At 50.3% G+C, this 20,446-nt stretch overlaps 1 protein-coding gene across 1 annotated transcript; it reads left to right on the top strand.

Moving 5' to 3' along the window:
• Nucleotides 1-8,370: 8,370 nt before the first annotated feature.
• Bgn (biglycan) lies at nucleotides 8,371-20,156 on the top strand. The gene is made up of 8 exons (XM_021153601.3): nucleotides 8,371-8,492; nucleotides 15,379-15,630; nucleotides 15,918-16,030; nucleotides 16,548-16,761; nucleotides 17,358-17,468; nucleotides 17,597-17,690; nucleotides 17,834-17,972; nucleotides 18,833-20,156. Exons 2-8 carry the CDS (start codon nucleotides 15,390-15,392, stop codon nucleotides 19,028-19,030), a joined length of 1,110 nt encoding a protein of 369 aa, XP_021009260.1. The 5' UTR covers nucleotides 8,371-8,492; nucleotides 15,379-15,389; the 3' UTR covers nucleotides 19,031-20,156.
• Nucleotides 20,157-20,446: the final 290 nt, after the last annotated feature.

Genomic DNA, 20,446 nt, shown 5'->3' with positions numbered 1-20,446 from the left:
CACACACACACACACACACACACACACACACACACACCTACACAATAATGTTATTGACCTGTGACATCTCATCCACAGCCTCCTTCTGTACCTAGGCCTACCACAGTGTGGCTCTTCAAACCCAACAAAGAAAGGAGAAACACCCAAGCTAAGCTCTACTTGATCTTTGCACCACTCGGACAGTTTTAGACGCCCCTACTTTTTCACTTAATCGATGAAGACCCTTTAATTCAGCAAATGACCTAGTGGAGTTCAAGGGGCTGGGGGAACACTGGTTTGCACTTTAATGTAATAAATGCACCTCATTCAAGCTTCTGGTATCCCCTACCTCCACCTCATATTCAAGCTGCATGCACTGAGAGCTCAGGTTCTCCTTGCTACAGAGTCCCTGGTCGTATCCTAGATGCTGCTTCATTAGCATGGGGCTCAAAGTTCCTCTGAGAGCCTCCTCATCAGAGCCTTGGAGCCTTGCAACTCACCCTAATTGTTCCAGAAACCATCTATAGTTGGTCTTTCTTCTCTATTAGGTGTTCCTGTCCTGGTCTAGGACATACAGTAGCATTTGGTTGCTGGTGCAGGTTGATAGGGAAGCCCAAAACACCTTTTGTCCTAAAGTTACCAGGAGCTGGTGACTGCTGCATATTAGTAGCTTTGAGGCCATCTATCCATTCTTTATACCTTAACCCTTATCTTTGTCCATGCATACCCATCCTCAAGTCAGACTGCCTAATATCCAGGGTCCTGCCTGAAATTTGAAGATAGGATACTAAAATGCAGGCAGGTCAAATAATTTGCCCAATGGTGCGCCCCTCACTTCCTGTGGAATCAAGTTATAAACCATATGGTCTGATGCCAGAGAAGGGAGTAGTCACATTCACCCAGCAGTTACTAGGGACTAAGCCTTGGTCTGTGCAAAGCCAGGCCTACCTCAGAGGTCCAGCCCTGGGGATCTAGCAGTGACTATTTCCTGATGTAAGTCACTGACCGACTACCTAACCTAGACCAGCCTCCAATTTGCCTATGGGTCATGTGTGTCTCCTCTATGTCCAAGGGGCAGCACTATGACACCCCCCCTTTCCAGGACAAATACTCCTCTGCCCTCCCTTGTTCCCTTTCCCTTCTCCCTCTATCTCCTGTCTTTGTACCTTATCCCTACCCTCTGTCCCTCAGGAGCAAATATATATCCTTTGTGCTGAGATCTTGGTCTTGGGGGTCCTAGGCTGTACTTTTCCTTTCAGTCTTGCCTGTGCTGAGAGCCAGAGGGAAAAGTCTGAGGTCCCTATTTCCAGAGCTTACAAGACCAGAGCATCAGGTAGTGAGTGACAAGGCAGGTAGAATGCAGCAGGAGAAGGACCATCCCTCCCTTGGGGGTATAAACGGAGGACACAAAAATACCTACTGCCACCAGTTACAGCTGGGCTCTGAGCCTGCAAATTCAGTCTTGCTTTGGTCTCATTCTGCAGCAATTCCCTATACCCCACCCCATTCTCAGCAGAAAAAGGACCAGCAGACTGGGGGTGGGGTGACTAGGAAGTTGGTGGAATGTTTGCTTTGGACTCATCCCCACATTCCTTCTCCTCTGGGGTCTGGGCCCACAGATATGGCACTTCCTGTTTGGGTTGGGTCAGAGGTCAGCAGCCCTGGAGACACACTAGACTTGCTTTCCCAGCTTTCCCAACTGCTCCTCCCCAGCCTAACCACCCCAGGCCCTGCCCACCCTGCTTTGGCCTCCTAGTCCATCCAGCCCCACTCTCTTCACAGTCTGAATTTAGACCCAAAAGGCACAGGATGTATATAGGCTAGGTAGCTCCAACATCCCATCCTCCCTATTCTTAGGCCTGCTGAGCTAATGAGTCAAGAAGACCCACTGTATGTCAGAGCAACAAGTTCCACACCCTGGTTTAGACCCTTGAGCACAGGGTGGAAATCCCCTGCACAGATGGAGGAGAGCAAGAAACAGAAACTCCTTAAGAATGGCTCCTGAGTTATTTCCAGTTTGTCTACGAGGCTGCTATGTGGTGGCAGAGGGTGGGGCAAGGAACAAAACTGCTGTGGTGTTCCCAATACCGATGAAGGGAAATTTAATTAAATTTAGAAATTCTATGAGATGATTCTTCAACTCACCCCATGATCAAGGTTGAAATTGAACTGCAATCAACCTAGCCTCTACTATCCCTACAAGCAATCTAGAATTGGGCTGATACCAAGATGAGACAAAGGAAACATGGTTTTATGTCCCCAGGTCATCACTAATTAAGGATGCCCAGTAAACAAGGCACAGCTGAGGCAAGCAAGGATGAGCTAACTTCCCAAGAGAGCCAGGGTCTCAGAGCTATAGGGTCTCAGTAGCTAGAGGCCATGGCCTTCAGTCCAATTGTGATGTGGAAGGAGCTGGCCAGCAACAGATATAAGCTGGTAGTACAAGGGACATCGCCCAAAAGAACTGCAGGCAGGGCTAAGCTTTCAGTGTCCTCCATTTCCTAATGCCATGCTTACTTGGCAGGCACAGCAGTATAGGCAATCCAACTGGAAACCTCAGGGTACTAAGCCTCGGAGAGAATACAACAATAGCAATTCAGTTGGTGGTGATAGCAGGGATGGGGTGCCTGGGGTCATATGGCAAAAAGGGAAATACTCATCAATCTCCAAATTAAGATGGGGCACTGAGGTAGCAGAATAGGACTGAGGGTAATAGCAGTGGGGACCAGAAGGATACTCCTGTGACTGTCAAGTTCAAGTGGACAATGAGAGTGAGGAGTAAAGCATTTGTTGAGGCCGGCCTGCATCTCCTCCAGAGCACTCAATGGAACCTTGCATCTATACTTCCCTTTTCATGTCCCCCACCAATCAGCTTGCAAGTCCTGCAACCCACCAGCCTCTATGCCAGGTTTCCCCACATTCCATCACACCAAATCTCCTTCTTGCTTTAGATCCCAGGTCTGAGTAAGCTTTGCTCAACATGCTATGCCTGTTGGTACCAAGGCCACCCCCAGCTCCTTGTCCCATAGCAGCTGCTAGCACTTGGGAAATAAATGCTGGGTTCCGAAGTCCTCAGGTTAATGCACTGTCCTTTGTCAGGAACCTAGCTAGAGGCCTGAAAGACAGGGCCTGGCCTGCCTTTCCCCAAACCTGCTAGACTCCAGCAGAGTTGCCAGAGCCTTCAAGTTGCACAGGCCAGGCCAGGCAGCACTCCTAAGGTGTAGCCTTATTCAAAGCACAGGGTCCCAAAGTGCCTCATGGCCCCCTAGCTCCTCAGCTTTGATGACAACCATCTACACAGGCTACAATACAGTCCTGGTCCACTTTCTCTCTTCTGGCCATGCCCCAGACTGTGCCTCTAAAGATAGCTAGATTCAAGCAGGCTGAGCCTTCAAGGAGCCCCCCTTCAATTCCTGAAATTACAACCCTGGTGGCCCAGAGGGGAGAGATGCTGTGTGATTATGTCCTCAGGGGAAGGTCAAAAAAAGCTCCTGGTGTAGAGAGTGCCAGCTTTCACCAGCCACGCCTTGGCCATCAGCACCAGGAAGCTTCCAGACAGTGGAGCACTACCTTAGCTATCTCTTGGGCATATTGGCAGAAGTGGTGTCCCTAATTGCTCCACCTCCTGAACCCACAAAGCATCCATTTCATACCACCTTGAGGCTCCAGGTCATCACTCAGTAGCCACTTTAGTGGTAGTAGGGGCTGCTCTCTACAGTCTGTGGGTCTCATATCCTGACTCTGTTCAACCTTGGAGGGTGTTAGGCATCAGCCATGAACATAGCCAGAGGGCCTAGTGGGTACCTAAGCAAGGCTGTGAACTTGGGAGCATTCTGGGCAGGATGCTTGCTAAAGAAGGGGCTCTGATGTGCTATGTGACATGTCTTGCAGGCTGAGTCCCCTTGCTCAGGACTGTCTTTGTGGGAGCTCACAGGAGCACTGCAGAGAGTGCTGAAAGACACAGCCTAAGATACTGCCTCCTCCTCTGCAAGTCTTCCTTGTCCCCTCAGGCTGATGCGCTCTTTTCCCACCATCTCTTTGATTCTCCAGGCATGGCCTTGCTCGCAGTCCAGTAGTATGCAAATTCCATGTGGATAGGGTCATTACCTGCTTCAACTCAAGCACCGCAGATTCCCTTAAGTTCCAAGGTGTCCCCTGTGTCTCTGCAGCTTAGTTTATTCAGAAGCCAGGCATTGGACTGACCATTAACACTGACTGACAGAAGAAACAGGAGAAGTGTTGTGGAGAGCCTAGCTAGATTCAAGCTGCAGTCACCCACTAGGCTGGCTGGATAAACTAGGGGAACAGGACAGGGAAGGATTCAAAAGGGAGCCTAGCAGAAGAACCTTGAAGCCAACCCAGCTGCATGAGCTCTGGTGGGTAGAAGCTCCTGGGGCAGTTTTCTCAGCACCTGCCAGGCTTCCGGGCCCTGCTCACCCCACCCCAGAGACTCTCACTAAAAGGTAGCATTTTATGCTCACAGAGAACCAACATGTTCACAGCTGCCCTATGGGTGTTCTCTCTCTCTCTCTCTCTCTCTCTCTCTCTCTCTCTCTCTCTCTCTCTCTCTCTCTCTCTCTCTCTCTCCACCTCCCCTTCAGCTTTGAAGCTAGGGCAAGGACAGCTGCAAAACAGCTGTAGGGGGACAGACTGCAGCTGATGCCAGGCCCTTTCCACACAGGCCAGGCTAAGATTCCCCTGCTTAGGAAACAGGCCCTCTCCTTTTTTTAGTTCCCTTCCTCTGTGGCTCTTCCACAAGCCATAGGCCCTTTAATATGTCTTGTGTCCTGACATTCTACCAGCTCTTGTCAGAAGAGTAACTGCCTAATGGTGGATAGAGGGCTGGCTTCTCAGAACAGGAAGGCAGCAGTGTTTCCTAGCCAGGTCCTCAGGGAGTGCAGGTGCCCCTGGCAGGTGTTCACAGCACTACAGCTTCTCCCAACAAGCAGTGCTAGCTGCTCAAGGACGTGTTTCCCATACATCTAAATGTTTAGGCTTCTTCTTGCATTCTTGATTCTGGTCAACAAGAGAAAGGGCTTCTCGGGCTGCAAGGCAGGCAGGGTAGGGGATGGAGGGTAGCTCCTCAAGATAGCCTAACTTTCTCCAGGCCTCTGGGGAATCATACAAGCTAGAGTTGTGGCAGACCTGTTCCTGTCTGGGGTAGCCTGGAATCACACTCTGATGAGCTGTCTCCCAACCCCCTGCACAAGACTGCCCTGGTTCCTGGGGAGCTAAGACAGCTGTGTGTGTAGTTGCCTCTTCTAGAGGCTTCAGGAAATGCCTGTTCTTCCTTCCCATCTTCTTCCCCTCCCACTACCCTCCTCCTGACTTCCCTGCCTCCTTCCAGGCATGGGAGACTAGAGGGCAAGAGGCTGCTGCTGCTGCTGCTGCTGCTGCTAAAGGACGTTCTGTTCCCAGCCTTGCTACAGCTGGGGTCCTGGTTGTTTCCCAGCCTCCTCAGAGAAAGTTGAGGCATGAGGAAGGGGAACCAGAAGACAGAGAGGAGCAGGCTCAAAGACTGAGGTGCTGCCTGGATGGTCTGGGAGTGGCCCCCAAATTAGAGGGCCAGGCTGAGTGACTCAATGGGTCCTGGGCTGGGCATGCAGTTATAGCTTATTGCAGACTGTAAACCACAGACACAAGGACCTTCCAGGCACAAAAAAGCATATTTACGGAAGTGCTGCCCTAACTTTAAGGAAGAACCTGGAAGTATACAATACACTCTCCCCCTAGTCCCCATACAAAGGGTCTCTTCCTTACTACGCCAAGCTCCATCCTGAAAGTTAAACAGGCTGGCTTACTGCTCAGCCTCCCACCTACCCCTAGGGCACATTTTCTCAGTTGTTCCCTACACAAGGCAAAGGCTCTCTTCTGCCTGCTCTAGTGTGTTCACTGTTCCTGGCTCCTCCAGAAAATCTTCCTAGGCCTGTCTGATGCTGGGTGTAGTAGCTCTGTTGAGGCCAGAAACAAGAATGCATACCTGCCTCCTTGTGGAACTCCTCTATACCTTAGGTGTCCCTCTAGTGCAGTGGTTCTCAACCTGTAGGTAGTGACTCCTTTGAGAATTGAAGGACCCTTTCACAGGGGTCCCCTAAGACCATCAGAAAACATAGATATTTGCATTATGATTCATAACAGTAGCAAAATTACATTTATGATGTAGCAATGAAAATAATGGTATTAAAGGGTCGAAGTATTAGGAAGGTTGAAAACCACTGCTCTAGTGGGTCACAGAAGCTCTAGCTCGTGATCACTAGCTCCATCATGCTTCTCCTGGCCAGTGTTCTAGGGGGTTGAATAAAAACCCCTAGAACAGTGAATGTAGGCTTAGGCCAAGTGGTACCATATTTAATAAGGGCTTTGTAGACGGGTACCTGGGGCAGTGGGTATATATTCTGTGAGTTTTTATCCTTAAAATAAAAGCCTTGGCTAGATATGGTGTTTTGTGCTTCTAATTCCAGCACCCAGGAGGTGGAGGCAAAAGAATCAGGAGTTTAAGGTCATTCTGGACTATACAGCAAATCTGAGGTCTGCATGGGGTACAAGAAACCCTATCTCAAAAATCAAAGCAAAAAGAAAGAGTTATTGAAATATACTTGTTGAGTATAGTAAAGGCTCACTCTTTTGTAATCTCAGCACAGACAGATGAAAATTCTCACCACGAGTTCAAGGATATCTAGTGGGACTTTATCTCAAAAATAGAAAAAAGAAAAAAAGAAGAGATGAAAGATATATAAAATACAAGGCATGCAGTTTAAATGAACTATTCAGCAGTTTTCACTCAGTATGTTCAGAGCAGTTTCATTGTTTCAAACTGAAGACTCAGAACTGATGAGATGCTGTTGTTTTTTCTGTTTCATTCTGGAAATCTCACATGAACAGGCCAGACATAATGTGGCCTTTTGCCATTGGCTGCACTCACCAAGCAGAATATTCCATATGTGCCTTGGACCTGCTGTAATTCCAGCACTCAGGGGCAGAGACATGAGGATCTGGAGTTCAAGAGCAACTTCACGTACATAGTGAGTTGAAGGCCAGATGGGACTACATAAGATCCTATAAATACATATATACATACATACACACACACACACACACACACACACACACACACACATATGAGCAGACAAAAACCAGCAGCCTGAGAAGCCTGAGTGCTCCCCAGTCTCCTGGTCTAGACCATGGAATCCAAAGGCATCCACCGGCTCCCTGCTTCTCCCAGTTTTCTCCTCTCTGCAGCCAGAAGAGACTGTTCTTGAAGGGAAGTTCGACACTGATTCTGGCTCCAAGCAAAATTCTACTGGAGATTCTGTCCTCAACTGAGAACATGCAGTGAACTTCACCTTGCCCTCTATCCAGTGGGCCTCTGCCTCAGCCCCTCACCTGAACTTTCTTTGTTTGCACTTCCTTACACTTGGTCCCTGGTTTCTTCTTCAGATTTCAGTGTGGCTCCCCAATTTAGTCTCTCCCACCATCTAAGGGCTCACCTTTACATCTTGGAAGCTGCCCTGGGAAAGGAGAGGTAGGACATCACTGGACAGATAAATGCTACACTAGGGACCATGTCTCATTTGGACCCTCAAGAAGCAGTTGAGGTTTGGCAGCCTAGCCCAGTTAGGTCCTGAAATTGAAGGGAGGAAATGCTCACAAGAGAGACCGTGGTTACTGCATCCTGGCCGGCCAGTAGGGGTTGAGCAAGAAGATAAGGAGCTTGTTCCTCTCCTCCAAATCAGCTTTGCCAACTTCTCAAAGGCTTCAGGGATGTGAGCCAAGAAGGCCTGCAGAAACTTAGGGGTGGGGGGCAAATGCCTTGTTTTAAAGGAGGAAAGGAAGGAGAAGAGGAAAGGCTAACAGAGCCACGGGGATCCTGGATCAAGTCCTTCCAGAAGCCTACCATCCTCTACATCTATAATCCCCAAAGTGGCCCTGGCTTCAGACTTAAGTTCTGGGTAGCCATCAGGTTGCCTTTCCCCATCTTCCTCTCACTTTCTTCTGCTTAGCCCCACAACAGCAAGCACCTCAGTGTCCCCTTTTGGATAGTGGAAAGTTTGACTCTGTGAGACTGTCTGCCCAAAGACACCAAGGGTCTGTCCCTAAGTAAGTGAATGTGTGTTCTTTCAAACTATGCTTGAGGCAGGGGCCAGGGTGGGGGGCGTGAGGGGGAGGGGTGCCACATAGACCAGCCGTCTACAAGAAAATTGCTTCCTTTGAAGCTGCCAGGGGGGGCAGGAAGCCTGCCCCCTCCCTCTCAGCTGCCCTTCCTCCCTCCTTTTCTCCCTCTCTGCTCCACTAGCCCCCTCCCTTCTTGTCTCCCTCTCCGCCCCGTCCCCTCCCTGTCGGCCCGCCCGCCCAGCCTTTAGCCTCCCTCCCACCGCCTCTGTCTCCCTCTCTCCACGAACTGCCCAGGAGCGAGCAGCTGCTCCCGGTTGGCCCTGACGGACAGACAAACCGACAGCCTGACATCCTAGTCCACCAACTAACCAGCCTGCACCTGGCTGCTTGTCCCTCCCCAGGTAGGGCCTGCTCACGCCGGGAACTGACTCCACTCTCTCGACAAAGACTTCAATCTGTCCTCCCTGTCTTCATTTCTGGCTATGCTGTACCCTCATCAGCCAAAGATGTTGGCAATCCTGCTGTCTCCACATCAGCCCTGCCGCATCTAGTCTTGCCGCCCCAGTGTCTATACTTCCACTGTCTCCTTGCTGCTCTCTATATTCCCCCAGGGCACCCACCAAAGGCTTTGTGTCCTTTTCATCAACACCACAGTTCTGCCTCTTCTCCCCACCCTCTTCCCTGAACTTTCTTCCTACCCTTCCTTTCCCTTTCCTCTCTGACAGTGCCCAGTTGCTAAGCTCACCTATGCTTTGCTTCTCTGCTTCTGGGGATGGACAGGGAGCTCCCCCAGGGTACTGCCCAGAGCACTGAGGCAGGGCTGGGTGGATGGCTAGGCTCTACCCATAGTCCTATCCCTTCATGGCAAGGCCCAGGCACACCCTTCACTCCTGCTAGCCTTGCTCTCCCAGCTCAGCCTTTCTTGGGGTCTTGGCACCTGGCGAGGTCAGGGAGGATGGAGCCAATGCAAAAGTCAGCATTGGCACAGTCTCCCCTTGGAGTAGTCAGGGACACTTGTGCTCCCAGGCACACCTCAGGCACCTTGCCCTAATATTCCATACTCACCATAGACTAATATTCTGCTTCCTCTTGAGATGAGATGCACAATGGGCAGATGATGGGATGGGGGTAGAAAATGGGGAAATTGTGCCATGTTTCCAGGAAGAAATGTGGCTTAGAGCCCTGAGGGGCCTGTCAAGAGATTCAGAAGAAGAAGCAAGAGAGACAGAGTCAACTGGGCATTAACCAAGTCTGGTGAAGGTTGGCGGGCTGGAGTACCTAGAATAAGAGGTCCAGAGCTGTAGGCAGGCAGAGGAAATCTTTGTTAGGCCAAGGGCACCTGGGTGACTCCAATTTCATGTTTAGGAGCTGTTGCCTTTCTAGTCTGCCAGTTTTCTGCCTTGAAATGACTGAAATTGAGACACACTTAAGATGTTCCCTATGCTAGCAAGAGTCCTAAGGGCTGGCATCTGGACATGCGATCAGTTGCCTGTACCACCTACACCCTAGGAGAGCTTGTGGGTGGGCATGGTTGCTTTGTGTAGAACATGACTGTGTATTGCTGCTGAAGGCTAAAGCCGGGGTTGGGGGGGGGGGGCTTTGAGGACAGGTGATGCGGATATACTGATAGAAGGATGTGGGTCTGCCTCTAAGCCACAAGGGTAAGGCAGCATGAGGAGGCTCTGATCCAGGCAGTAGAGAGGGCTTCATAGCCAGCTGGCCGCCTGGGTGTGGCAGCTGGGCCTCTCTGGTCCACTCCTACACTGACTTTCTCTCCACCCCAAAGGACTTGAGACTACCACTGCTTCTCTTCCCTACCCAGAACAAGGGCCAAGGTCCTACTACATGCAAAGTGAATCTGAACCATGGAGTTTAGAAGCCCAGATGGGTATGCCAGCCAGTGACCATCATGTCAAGTAATTTGCTATAACTGACCAAAATCTTTTTTCAATCCCTCTAAAACCCTATGCTGTTGGGGGATTGGCAACATGGTGGAATAGAAGGGAAAGGGATGCTGTGGAGGTAAGAAAGAGCTTTTTTCAGCAATATTCTATAGCCCTCCAGTCATAGCATCAAATCCTCTGAAGAGAGATTTGTAATGAGGCTATATTTGACAACTTGCACTGGGATACTCTCCAGAGGACTTGATTTTTTGTCACCTTGTTTTGGGATGGAATGGGGACTAGACTCCATTCTAATCTCCCTTTGCCTGGGCTCACCCACCATGGTCTTTCACTTTTTCTCCCTGTAGAAACAGAGTACCATAAGTCTGTCCCAGGAGTCACTTGTTCTTGGTCCACAGGATTCTCAGCATGACTCCCCAATGAGGCCAAAATACCAAGGAAGCTTCCTTGTCAACACCCCCCATTACCTCCACACCCACCATGACTCCCTCCTGCTCTTCCTCCTTTGTCCCTGCTCTCAAATGCCCCACCCATTTTCTAGTGGGGTCCTCACATCCCAACAGTCCTGGCAGCAGGCCTTCTCCATTGTAGGGAGGCCAGTTGGTTGTAGAGAGACAGCCCAGCACAGGACCTCACTCACACCAAGGAAAAGGGGCAGTGTGAATGAATGATCCTGGAAGACTGAAGATGATCTTGGCCCTTCCTGGCTGAATGCATAAGGCTGAATCCCATTCCAGCCAGAGTTCCTGGCAAGCAGTAGAGAACCTGGTGTTGGGGAAAGAGTTTGAGAACCCCAAGACATGAGCAGAAAGGGGGATCTTTGGGATTTGGAACCTGTTGCCTTGCTACTCTTTCTCCAGGAGTGGGGCTTGGGATGAACAGGTAGACAGACAGACACAGTGACATCACAACCTGATTTTACCTAACTGTGAGGCCATGGGCAAGAGTTTGGGACAAATTCTCTGAGCCTACTAGATACCTATCAATGTTAACATTGTCATGGTAACCAGGAATGGTATAGGAAAAAAAAAATCATTCAAGTCTCCTTTCCCACCATTGAGGGTAGCAACATCCTCCTGTTCTTTGAAAATTGCAGCATATGGTGAGTAGGAGCTCACACTTTGCTGGTAAGTGGGAGGAGATGGGCAGGCATATGGGTCAGTTGCAAGGGGACTAGGAAACCTAGTACCTTCAACTGATCAGGATTATCTGCTGTCTGGCTCCTTTCCAGAAGTTTCTCAGTAGGGCAAGGAATGAGGGATAGAAGGCTCTCTCTTGATGCACCCAGTACCTCTCTATATATCCTAGGCACCTCATTCAGGTAAATTCCACCCCCTCCCCAATTCTGGTGGAGAGCTGTACCTGACTTCCCAGCTACTCTGTCAGTGCCACAGTCACAAGTAGTAAGATTTGGCCCTGGCCAACAAGACTCTGCTCACCTTGAGGCACACATCCCATCCCTCTATTTGACACTCAAGTGTTAGGCTGGAGCTAAATGACCTTAGAAGAAGGCAGGAAGCAGGCCAGGTACAAGCTTACCTTTGGTGATCAGAGAAAGGAAAAACAGTGCCTAATGTCTCCTGTCTCCCAAGAGCCTAGCACAAATTGGTAGAAGGCAGCGCTTTCCATTTATCAGAGTTGAAGTAGGGTTGCTCAGCAGGGCCCAATGCCCCAGGAGGAGGCTGCTGAGACTGCCCTCCGTGTCTGCTCCTTGGCAGCTTCCAGCTCCACATCTGCAGGCAAGCTCCTAAAAGCTGCCAGACCTCAAGCCTTGCCCCTGCCGCCCTTGGCCTGGCCTGAATGCCTGGCACAACCCTTCCATGTTCTCAGAGACTGCCAGCACGTCTTGCTTGGCGGTTGCCCAGAGCTATCCTGCATGGAGAACTACACATGGCTTTCAGAGGGGCAGACAAGGAGGGCCCTATTTGGGGTGGTGGCACAAGCTCCAGGAAGCCCAGTCCTTTCCCTTGTTCAACCTGTGGTCACCAAGCTCAGCTCACCACAATGACCACTTCTTTCCTTTCCTCTGAGGAGCTGGTGCCCAGCAAGCTCAGAGCTCACTTTGATAGAACATAAGGACATAAAAGGTAAACTAAGGTCTGGAAGCGCCAGTAACAGGAGGAAGTGGAATGGGAGAAACTTTTTATAAGTCTTAAAGGGTCTGTCAACAGAGTGCCTCTTCCCGACTGCGACTTTGCCTTCATTCTCAGTATATGGGGAGGAGGGATCATCAGTTTGAGGGAGTTGAAAAAGGGAGGCATGTAAGACTATCCACAGCACCCCCTGTTGCTAACACCCCCCATGATGTTTCTTCCCACCTCCTGACTCACTGCATTACCTACCTACAGACCCAGACTTTCCTTCATCCATGACCCAGCAGCAAGACTGAATGTTGAGACCCTAGAGTGACCAAAGCTGGACTCTGTAAACAGAAGACTTGGGAGAAATCAACTAGTTCGTTTTTTTGTAGGCCTCAGTTCTCTCATCCATAAAGTGGTGCTGCTGGTGGTACAAACACCAAGAAAGTCTTCCCTTAATTTGACAGAATCCCCTTCTGTGGGCTCTGTATTTGGCATGCCCTCTTCTCTGCAGAATATGGGTACTGAGTCTAGTGCCAGTTTTCTGAGTTTAAATGAAGGCTGCACTGGGAAACCTGCCTGACCCCTCACCCTTCAAGCTTTGAACCCTGAAAAAGCAGCCAAACTCTACCCTGCCCCTACGTGGGCTTTGAGCCTCCTACCCCAGGTTGAGCCTGGACTGGAACTGACAACAAGCTGGGATCTCCCCTGTATCACTCTCCTAGTCCTTTGTGCATCCCTACGGTATTTCCCCTCAAATCTAGTCTTATAAACCCACCTAGGGTCCTGTAGCTCCTTTCTTTGGGTGGAGGAGGCTTTTAATCTGAAAAGACTGCAGTGCCCACAAAAAAATGTCATGTCCTGAGTGTCTGAGGGCCACACAAGGCTTCCGGGGAGATTCCTGTCTAGGAAAAGAATACCCTGTGGTGATTTCCAGGTCATTCTGTGTTCCAAAGCATCTGGGTTGGTTCCACGCAGATGGTCCTCTGTCCAACTGCATCCCCAATCCATATCATCTCTCCTGATCTTGCCTCTGCAGGTGGACTGTGGGTCACTGTAGCTCAGCTGAGCAGAAATTCTCGTTCTGACTCTTCTTCCTGCAGGATAGCAGCTTTGGCAGAGGAGACAGGCAGAAGAGTGGTCAGTGCAGAGGGCTGGGAGCAGCACCTCACTCTTTCCCTGCCCTTCCATCTTGCTCTCTGGCCTCCCTTCAACCTTTTTTATCTGGTCTTGGGTGCTTCTGCTCCTCTTCTCAGGCTTTCTGGTCCATCTGCCCTGGGCAAGATCCCCACCCTGTCCTGGATGCTTCAGGCTGAGGGAGAACTAACCTTTCTCGGTACCCTTGGGCCAAGAACTTCTGGGGGAATCCCATGTGTTGCTAGGCCAGGCTTGGGTGGGCATCTTGAGACTACTTGGAAAGAATGAGGGAGGCTGGACACTCCTCCAGCTGACGACTTCCTGACCTCAGGAGTCACCAAAGAGATTGAGCAAAGCCTTTGTCTGTGTCCCCTACTTTGCTGTGTGACCTCTGAGGATCAGGAAAACTGCTCTATTCTCTCCAGGAAGCAGCTTTGCTCTAACCTCCGCGCAGGCCTTTCTGGCCACTGGTATTAGATGGGAGTCAGGGAAGGCCATGAGAATCACTGGGTTTCAGTCTCTGTGTGTGAATACCCCCCACACACACACACACACAAACCTAGGGCATTTTAAGCAACAACACAGGGTGAGATTTCTTCTGGGGCTGACAGCCATTAGATGGGCAGTGCTTGTGCCTAGGTTTAACCAAACCAGGATGTCCCAGCTTCCCCTTTCTGCCAATGCACGCACATGCACACACACACACACACACACATACACACACACACACACACACACACACACACACCTCTGCTGGTGCTAAGAATTTCAAAGCAGCAAAAGCAGCAAGCAGCCAGCATAACCCCCTTGTCAGCTGGGTTCCTTCCACTTTTGCCTCTAGCAGTTGAGCTCAGAAGGCTTATTTATCCCAGATGGAGCACCAAATACCCCAATTTCACCACCAACATGTGCTCTATAAGAGGACTCTTTGAGCTGGGGGTGCTTTAAGCCTTTAGGAGGCTAGGCTTCCTATTTACCCCTACACCAGGGCAACCCCAGACATCCATCCCTGGGAGGCTAGCAAGACCACCATGGATTCCCTATTAAGCAAATGAGGTGAAGTGACTAAAATACCCTGAGCCTTTGCCATGGAGTTGGACAAAGAGGAGTGGTAAAAGAAGCAAGGGCTCTGGCCTTGTCCTGCAGACTACACACTGCTTGGGTGGTGGAATGCAGGAGAAAGAAACAGGAGATGTGGGTGCTGGGGCAGGCTCGGGCAATGAAGAGTCTCCACCCCCATCACACTGTCTCCGCCTGGGGGGCCTACAGACAAGCCTGACCCTGCCCTGTTTCTCTGGCAGCAATCTACTCTCCTTGAGATCTTCTCCAGGATGCCTGGTCCATGGGCACAAAGAGGGAGTAGAGGTAGATATGGAAGCCTGGAACTTTGCACCCTGATTCCTGGGAAATGAGAGGAAGGAAGATATGAAGTGTTGATCTCCTAATTCCCAGGACCCTTGCTTGATGCTGCTACAACATTAAAGAATCTATTTCCCCTCCTCCCATCCTCCCACCCCCGTCTTCCTCTCTCTCTCTCTTCTCCCACTTCATGCCTTGGCCTCTGGACCTTCTCAGACCAACATGGGCACTGTGGAGGGACTCAGGCAGTGAAAGGGGTGACTCACTCATTGCCCAGTTAAACTAATAGCATCCAAATCTTCCAGGCTCACTCTCAGAAGGGGTGACCTGTGGGGCCAATAGCTGTGCTTCATCTCAGCCTCCAATTGGCCTCACTGACCCCCAACCTCAGGCAGTGAAGCGGGCTCTGGCTGACTCATGGGGAGGCAGCCTTGAGCTAATTTCAAAGACATTTCATTGCCCAAATGAAACCAAGTCCTTCCAGGAAGGGGAGGGGAGTGGAAAGAGACACCCTCCTGGCCAGCCAGCACTCCTACCCTGACTGGCGCCTCTTACCCACACCTCCTCCCTCTCTCTGCTGCCATCTAGCCATCCCTGGTTAAGGTTGGCTAAATATTGTGTTCTCTCTCTCTCTCTCTCTCTCTCTCTCTCTCTCTCTCTCTCTCTCTCTCTCTCTCTCTCTCTGTGTGTGTGTGTGTGTGTGTGTGTGTGAGAGAGAGAGAGAGAGAGAGAGAGAGAGAGAGAGAACCCTAGCTACGACTGCTGGGAGGATAAACTAACGTACAGCTCTTCTCACTTTTTCCTTCCAGGAACATTGACCATGCGTCCCCTGTGGCTACTCACCTTGCTGCTGGCCCTGAGCCAGGCCTTGCCCTTTGAGCAGAAGGGTTTCTGGGACTTCACCTTGGATGATGGGCTGCTCATGATGAATGATGAGGAGGCTTCAGGTTCAGACACCACTTCAGGTGTCCCAGACCTGGACTCTGTCACACCTACCTTCAGTGCCATGTGTCCTTTTGGTTGCCACTGCCACCTGCGGGTTGTTCAGTGTTCCGACTTGGGTGAGTCACTAGGCAGTTAGGGTAAGAGTGTACAGAGAAGCACAGGCCCTGCCTGGGAGCCCCTACTAAAAAGAATACATTTGCTATCCTGTGAGATGGGTTTAAAATTGTAGGAGTGGGGAGGTTGAGTCACCACAGGCTGAGGTGTATGAGGGTGCTCAGAGTCCCTGCATTTCTCCCAGTGTCTGTGTGTGTCCATATGCATGTATGTACCCACCCCCTTTACACCAGCTGTGACAACAGACTGGATGAGCCAGGCTTATGCTGGTGATGGTGCTGGCCCCCAGGTCTGAAGACTGTGCCCAAGGAGATCTCACCTGACACCACACTGCTAGACTTGCAGAACAATGACATTTCTGAGCTTCGCAAGGATGACTTCAAAGGCCTCCAGCACCTCTATGTAAGCCTCCTCCTGCCTCCTGCCTTTTCTGAGGAGCCAGGAGGAGTTTGGTGTTCCTATGACTTGGAAGAAGGGTACTCACAACTGAGGTTGGGAAGAGGGGTGGGAACCAGTGGAGTCCTGAGATAAGTCTGGAGCTGGCTGGAATGAGAACGCCCAAAACCATGCATTATATGTATGGGTATAAGACAAAATCTGTCAGGTCCCATTTTTTTTTGACAGAAATCTTTGCGTTTTGTTGACTCATCTGAACAACACAGAAAGTGTATTCCATTGTAGCTCTTAGAGAAACTGTCTAGCAAAGTATGCTAGGCAGTGATGGCATTACCAGGGCAGCTTGGAGCTAACCTCAGCTCCTTGCCCTACACTCTACTCACCAACACAGACTGATCTCCATGAGACCATTAAAGGTTCAGATGTTTCCCAAGTGCCATCAGTAGCAAGTTCAGGAGGCAGAGGAAAGGGAAGGTGGAGTGGGGGGCTGGGGTGCTCACCTTGGTTGCCTGCCCTGCTTTAGGCCCTGGTCTTGGTAAACAATAAGATCTCCAAGATCCATGAGAAGGCCTTTAGCCCTCTGCGGAAGCTGCAAAAACTCTACATCTCCAAGAACCACCTGGTGGAGATTCCTCCCAACCTGCCCAACTCCCTGGTAGAGCTACGAATCCATGACAACCGTATCCGCAAAGTGCCCAAGGGCGTGTTCAGCGGGCTCCGGAACATGAACTGCATTGGTGAGACTAGTCTGTACCTTAGCATCAGGCATAAAGGAGACAGGTAGAGGATATCTCTTTCAGCCAGGGCAGCTGGGTCCTGGGCTGTTCCATGTAGTCATGGAAAAGCCCTGTGTGCCTCAGAATGTTCCAGATGTTTGTTTTGGGACATGAAGAAAAAGACTGTGGTGGCTATAAAGGCTCAGTTGAAGAAAGAGTCTCAAATATAGTTTTAAAAAGACCAGTATGTTTCTGAAAAAAAAAAAAAAACCCAATATGGGTAAAAGGAAGGTATAGGACACAGACTGGACTGAGAGAGAAAGGGAGAAGGGCAGTGGACCACCACAGCAGCAAACGTTGGATGGCTTTCTGGAAGCCCTGACTTTATTTCTGGGTCCCCACAGTTTCCTCTTGCTTCCCAGCTCCCAAAGGCCAAGAATAGTGGCAGAGGCCTTGAGCTAGTCATGCGGAACAGCTGGAATTTGTAGTTAGCGGTGCAAATTCACAACCTGCTTTCTATGGAAGTGGGAAGAACAAGCAATCAGCAGAGCTCCAGTCCAGAAAAGAACAGGCTTTGGTGGTGATTGGCTTCAGGGCTCACAGGACTTCTCTCCTAGAGATGGGCGGGAATCCCCTGGAGAACAGTGGCTTTGAACCAGGAGCCTTTGATGGCCTGAAGCTCAACTACCTGCGCATCTCAGAGGCCAAGCTCACTGGCATCCCCAAAGGTAGGAGAGTGTCAATACCCAACTTCCACAAGCATTGATGGGCCTTGCACAGTGTACTTGAGCAGACAATGGGCCTTTTATCTGCCCCAGACCCTGCACTTACTCCCAGTATGTTCTCTTCTGGGTAGATCTCCCTGAGACCCTGAACGAACTTCACCTGGACCACAACAAAATCCAGGCTATTGAGTTGGAGGACCTACTTCGATACTCCAAGCTGTACAGGTGGGGTTGAGGCAGCCCTTGGGGGCTGCAGGGATCCATTAGCAAATGGGGCAGGTTATAGGGTGGCACCCAGGTCCCTGTGCTCTATCCCAGAGTCCTCCTCTCCCCTAGCCTCTGACGACCTCTAATTCATTTACCTTCAGGTTGGGCTTAGGCCACAATCAGATTCGGATGATTGAGAATGGGAGCCTGAGTTTTCTGCCTACCCTGAGGGAACTTCACTTGGACAACAACAAGCTGTCCCGGGTGCCTGCTGGCCTCCCAGATCTCAAGCTCCTCCAGGTGAGAGCTGGTTCTCCAAGACTAGATGGGGAATTGTAGAAGGCCCATTCTCTGCACCAGCCTCTTAACTGCCTGGATCTCCTGTCTCCCTTTATAAAGGGGCACAGGGTAGAGAGCTGAATAAGACCTAGATTCACTTTTGGGCCTCATGTACTCATCCAGGCCTCAGTGGAACAGTGTCTACTTCGTGTTTGCGGTTGGGAAGAGGAGTCTCCTTCCAAACACATGAGCAAACTAGGTCTTTCCCAACCTTACTCTGGACTTCAATTTTATTTATGTTTTATTTTATTTATTTATTTACTTATTTAAGCTCAGATCCATTCATAATGGTAGAAAGCACATTCATCCTCCTCTAGGGCAGCACTTCCCATACCAGGCTAAGAGCGCCCTCTAGTGGCCAGTAACCTTTCTATCACCAGGGAGCTCCTAACCTAAGGCACCATCTTTCCTACACAGATATCATGTCAAGATCAATGTTTGCTTTGTTTTACAGCCTCATTCTACCAAACACAGCCTCCACCCCACCCATCCCAACTCACCACTCGTTTATACACTGCACTTGAGCCCTTGATCCTGACCTGAGTCCAGCCAAATACCTGTGCCCTAATCAGAGCTTACACCCACTAACATACTCCGCTATGCCCTCCTCTCAACCCTGAGAAGAATCACCTTCAAAGGGTAACTATGAAATGACACTAAGAAGTGATTGATGGGATCCTATGTGAAGGCAGGCATGACCTTTCTACCCTCCATCTTGCCTACAACTTACAGCAACTACCCAGGCTAGGACAGATTGGGATGGGTGGTCTGTGTCACTGATCCTTGGACAAAAGCCTCAGATACATTCCCTCTGCCCCCAGGTTGTCTATCTGCACTCCAACAACATCACCAAGGTGGGCATCAATGACTTCTGTCCTATGGGCTTCGGAGTCAAGAGGGCCTACTATAATGGCATCAGCCTCTTCAACAACCCTGTGCCCTACTGGGAAGTGCAGCCTGCCACCTTCCGCTGCGTTACTGACCGCCTGGCCATCCAATTTGGAAATTATAAGAAGTAGAGGCAGTGATAGCCACCATGGGTGGCCTTGGTGAGAGTCTCTGAGGAACATAGCCAGATGAAGAAGCAACACCTTTGTTCCCCAATATTAACTCACTGCCCCACCACAGCTTCCCCCTGACTCCTAAGCATGCATATATGCACATGACCTGGCCCTCTCACCCATTCCCCTCAACCTTTGAAATTTAATATTCACCAACCATGTCCACTCAGAGACTCCCTATAAATCTTTCTTCTTGCTCATCCTGAAACTCAGATGGTTTTGGCAAGAGGGGCTAGGAAAGAGGGATAGAACACACTGCCACAGCCACTGTTCCATCCAGGCATGTGTTCCTCCTCTTCCTTGCCCATGTCTGACTTCCAGCTCTCCTGGGCTCTGCTTGCTGCCCTTATCCTCTGGTGTTCTCTCTTCAGCAAGTTCACTACCTGTCAATCCCAGCTACAACCTGGCTGTACTAATTTCTGGATCTTTCCCTCTCTCCAACCCTGTTATGCTTCCTGGCACTTTTCTTCCTTCTGGAGTTATTGACCTGTTCCCTTCCATCTCTGGACCTAGTTCATATTTCTCCATCTTTGTCTCTTTCTGTATCTCCTTGCCTATATCTCTGTCTGTCTCTATTTCTGTCTCTGTCTCTGTGTATCTCTCTATCTTTGTATCTGTCTCTCTCTGACACCACACACACACACACACACACACACACACACACACACACACACACTGATCATCTGCCCCAGGCTGCTTTCTGCTTCACAGGTCTCTAGCCAGTCCCTGCACAAACAAATATGGGGCAACTATCTTCCTGATTACCCTACCCAGCACTTGACCCCCAACCCTGGAGGAAGCTGGAAGGTGGAGGCCCAGAATCCTGTCCATATTGTCCAGGAAAAGGTTCATACTCTGCTATCAAGATAAGGATCAAGGAGCTTCCTAGCCCCTGGAGAGGCTCAGCAGGCCACCAGAGCCCCCAGAACCAGTTTGCATTGGCCCCTGCCCTCTTCCCAAGATGGCTAGGTCCCCTCCCTCACCCCTGGGTCCCTGCTGTGGTAGGAGGTGATGCACCCAGCAAGAGGGAGTGCTGCTTATGAGGTCAGTTGTCTCTCAATTAAAGAAACACTGTGCAATATGACTCTGTGTGCCAGTTCTTTGAAACATCACTGGGCATCAAGAGAAAAGCAGAGGTGAAACAAGGGCCTCCTCAGGCCACCTCAAAGGCTCTGCCTTTCCATCCCCAGTTTACATCATTATGCTTCCTCTTCACTGTTGCCCTTGCCTGTAGAAGAAGGCCCTTCTCACCCTCAGGTCCAGAACTATAAAAGCACATCCCAAATGACCAGACATAAGGCCTAGGCCCTATCTGCTTTCCTCTCCTTTCTTAGTCCTTCCATTGCCTCAATTTCTCTTAAGCTGGACTCAAAA

The sequence above is a fragment of the Mus caroli genome, unplaced genomic scaffold (assembly GCF_978045245.1).
Source record: "Mus caroli unplaced genomic scaffold, Mus_caroli_1 scaffold_5, whole genome shotgun sequence".
Taxonomy (NCBI): domain Eukaryota; kingdom Metazoa; phylum Chordata; class Mammalia; order Rodentia; family Muridae; genus Mus; species Mus caroli.
The sequence above is the reverse complement of the archived record's forward strand: the minus strand, read 5'-3'. Positions and strand labels throughout refer to the sequence as shown.

Excerpts from the sequence above, each read along its gene's own strand:
- Bgn (XM_021153601.3), top strand. The coding sequence starts at position 15,390 with ATGCGTCCCCTGTGGCTACTCACCTTGCTGCTGGCCCTGAGCCAGGCC. Across the intron at positions 17,469-17,596 it reads GCTCACTGGCATCCCCAAAG|ATCTCCCTGAGACCCTGAAC; the intron begins GTAGGAGAGTGT and ends TCTTCTGGGTAG. Across the intron at positions 17,691-17,833 it reads CGATACTCCAAGCTGTACAG|GTTGGGCTTAGGCCACAATC; the intron begins GTGGGGTTGAGG and ends ATTTACCTTCAG.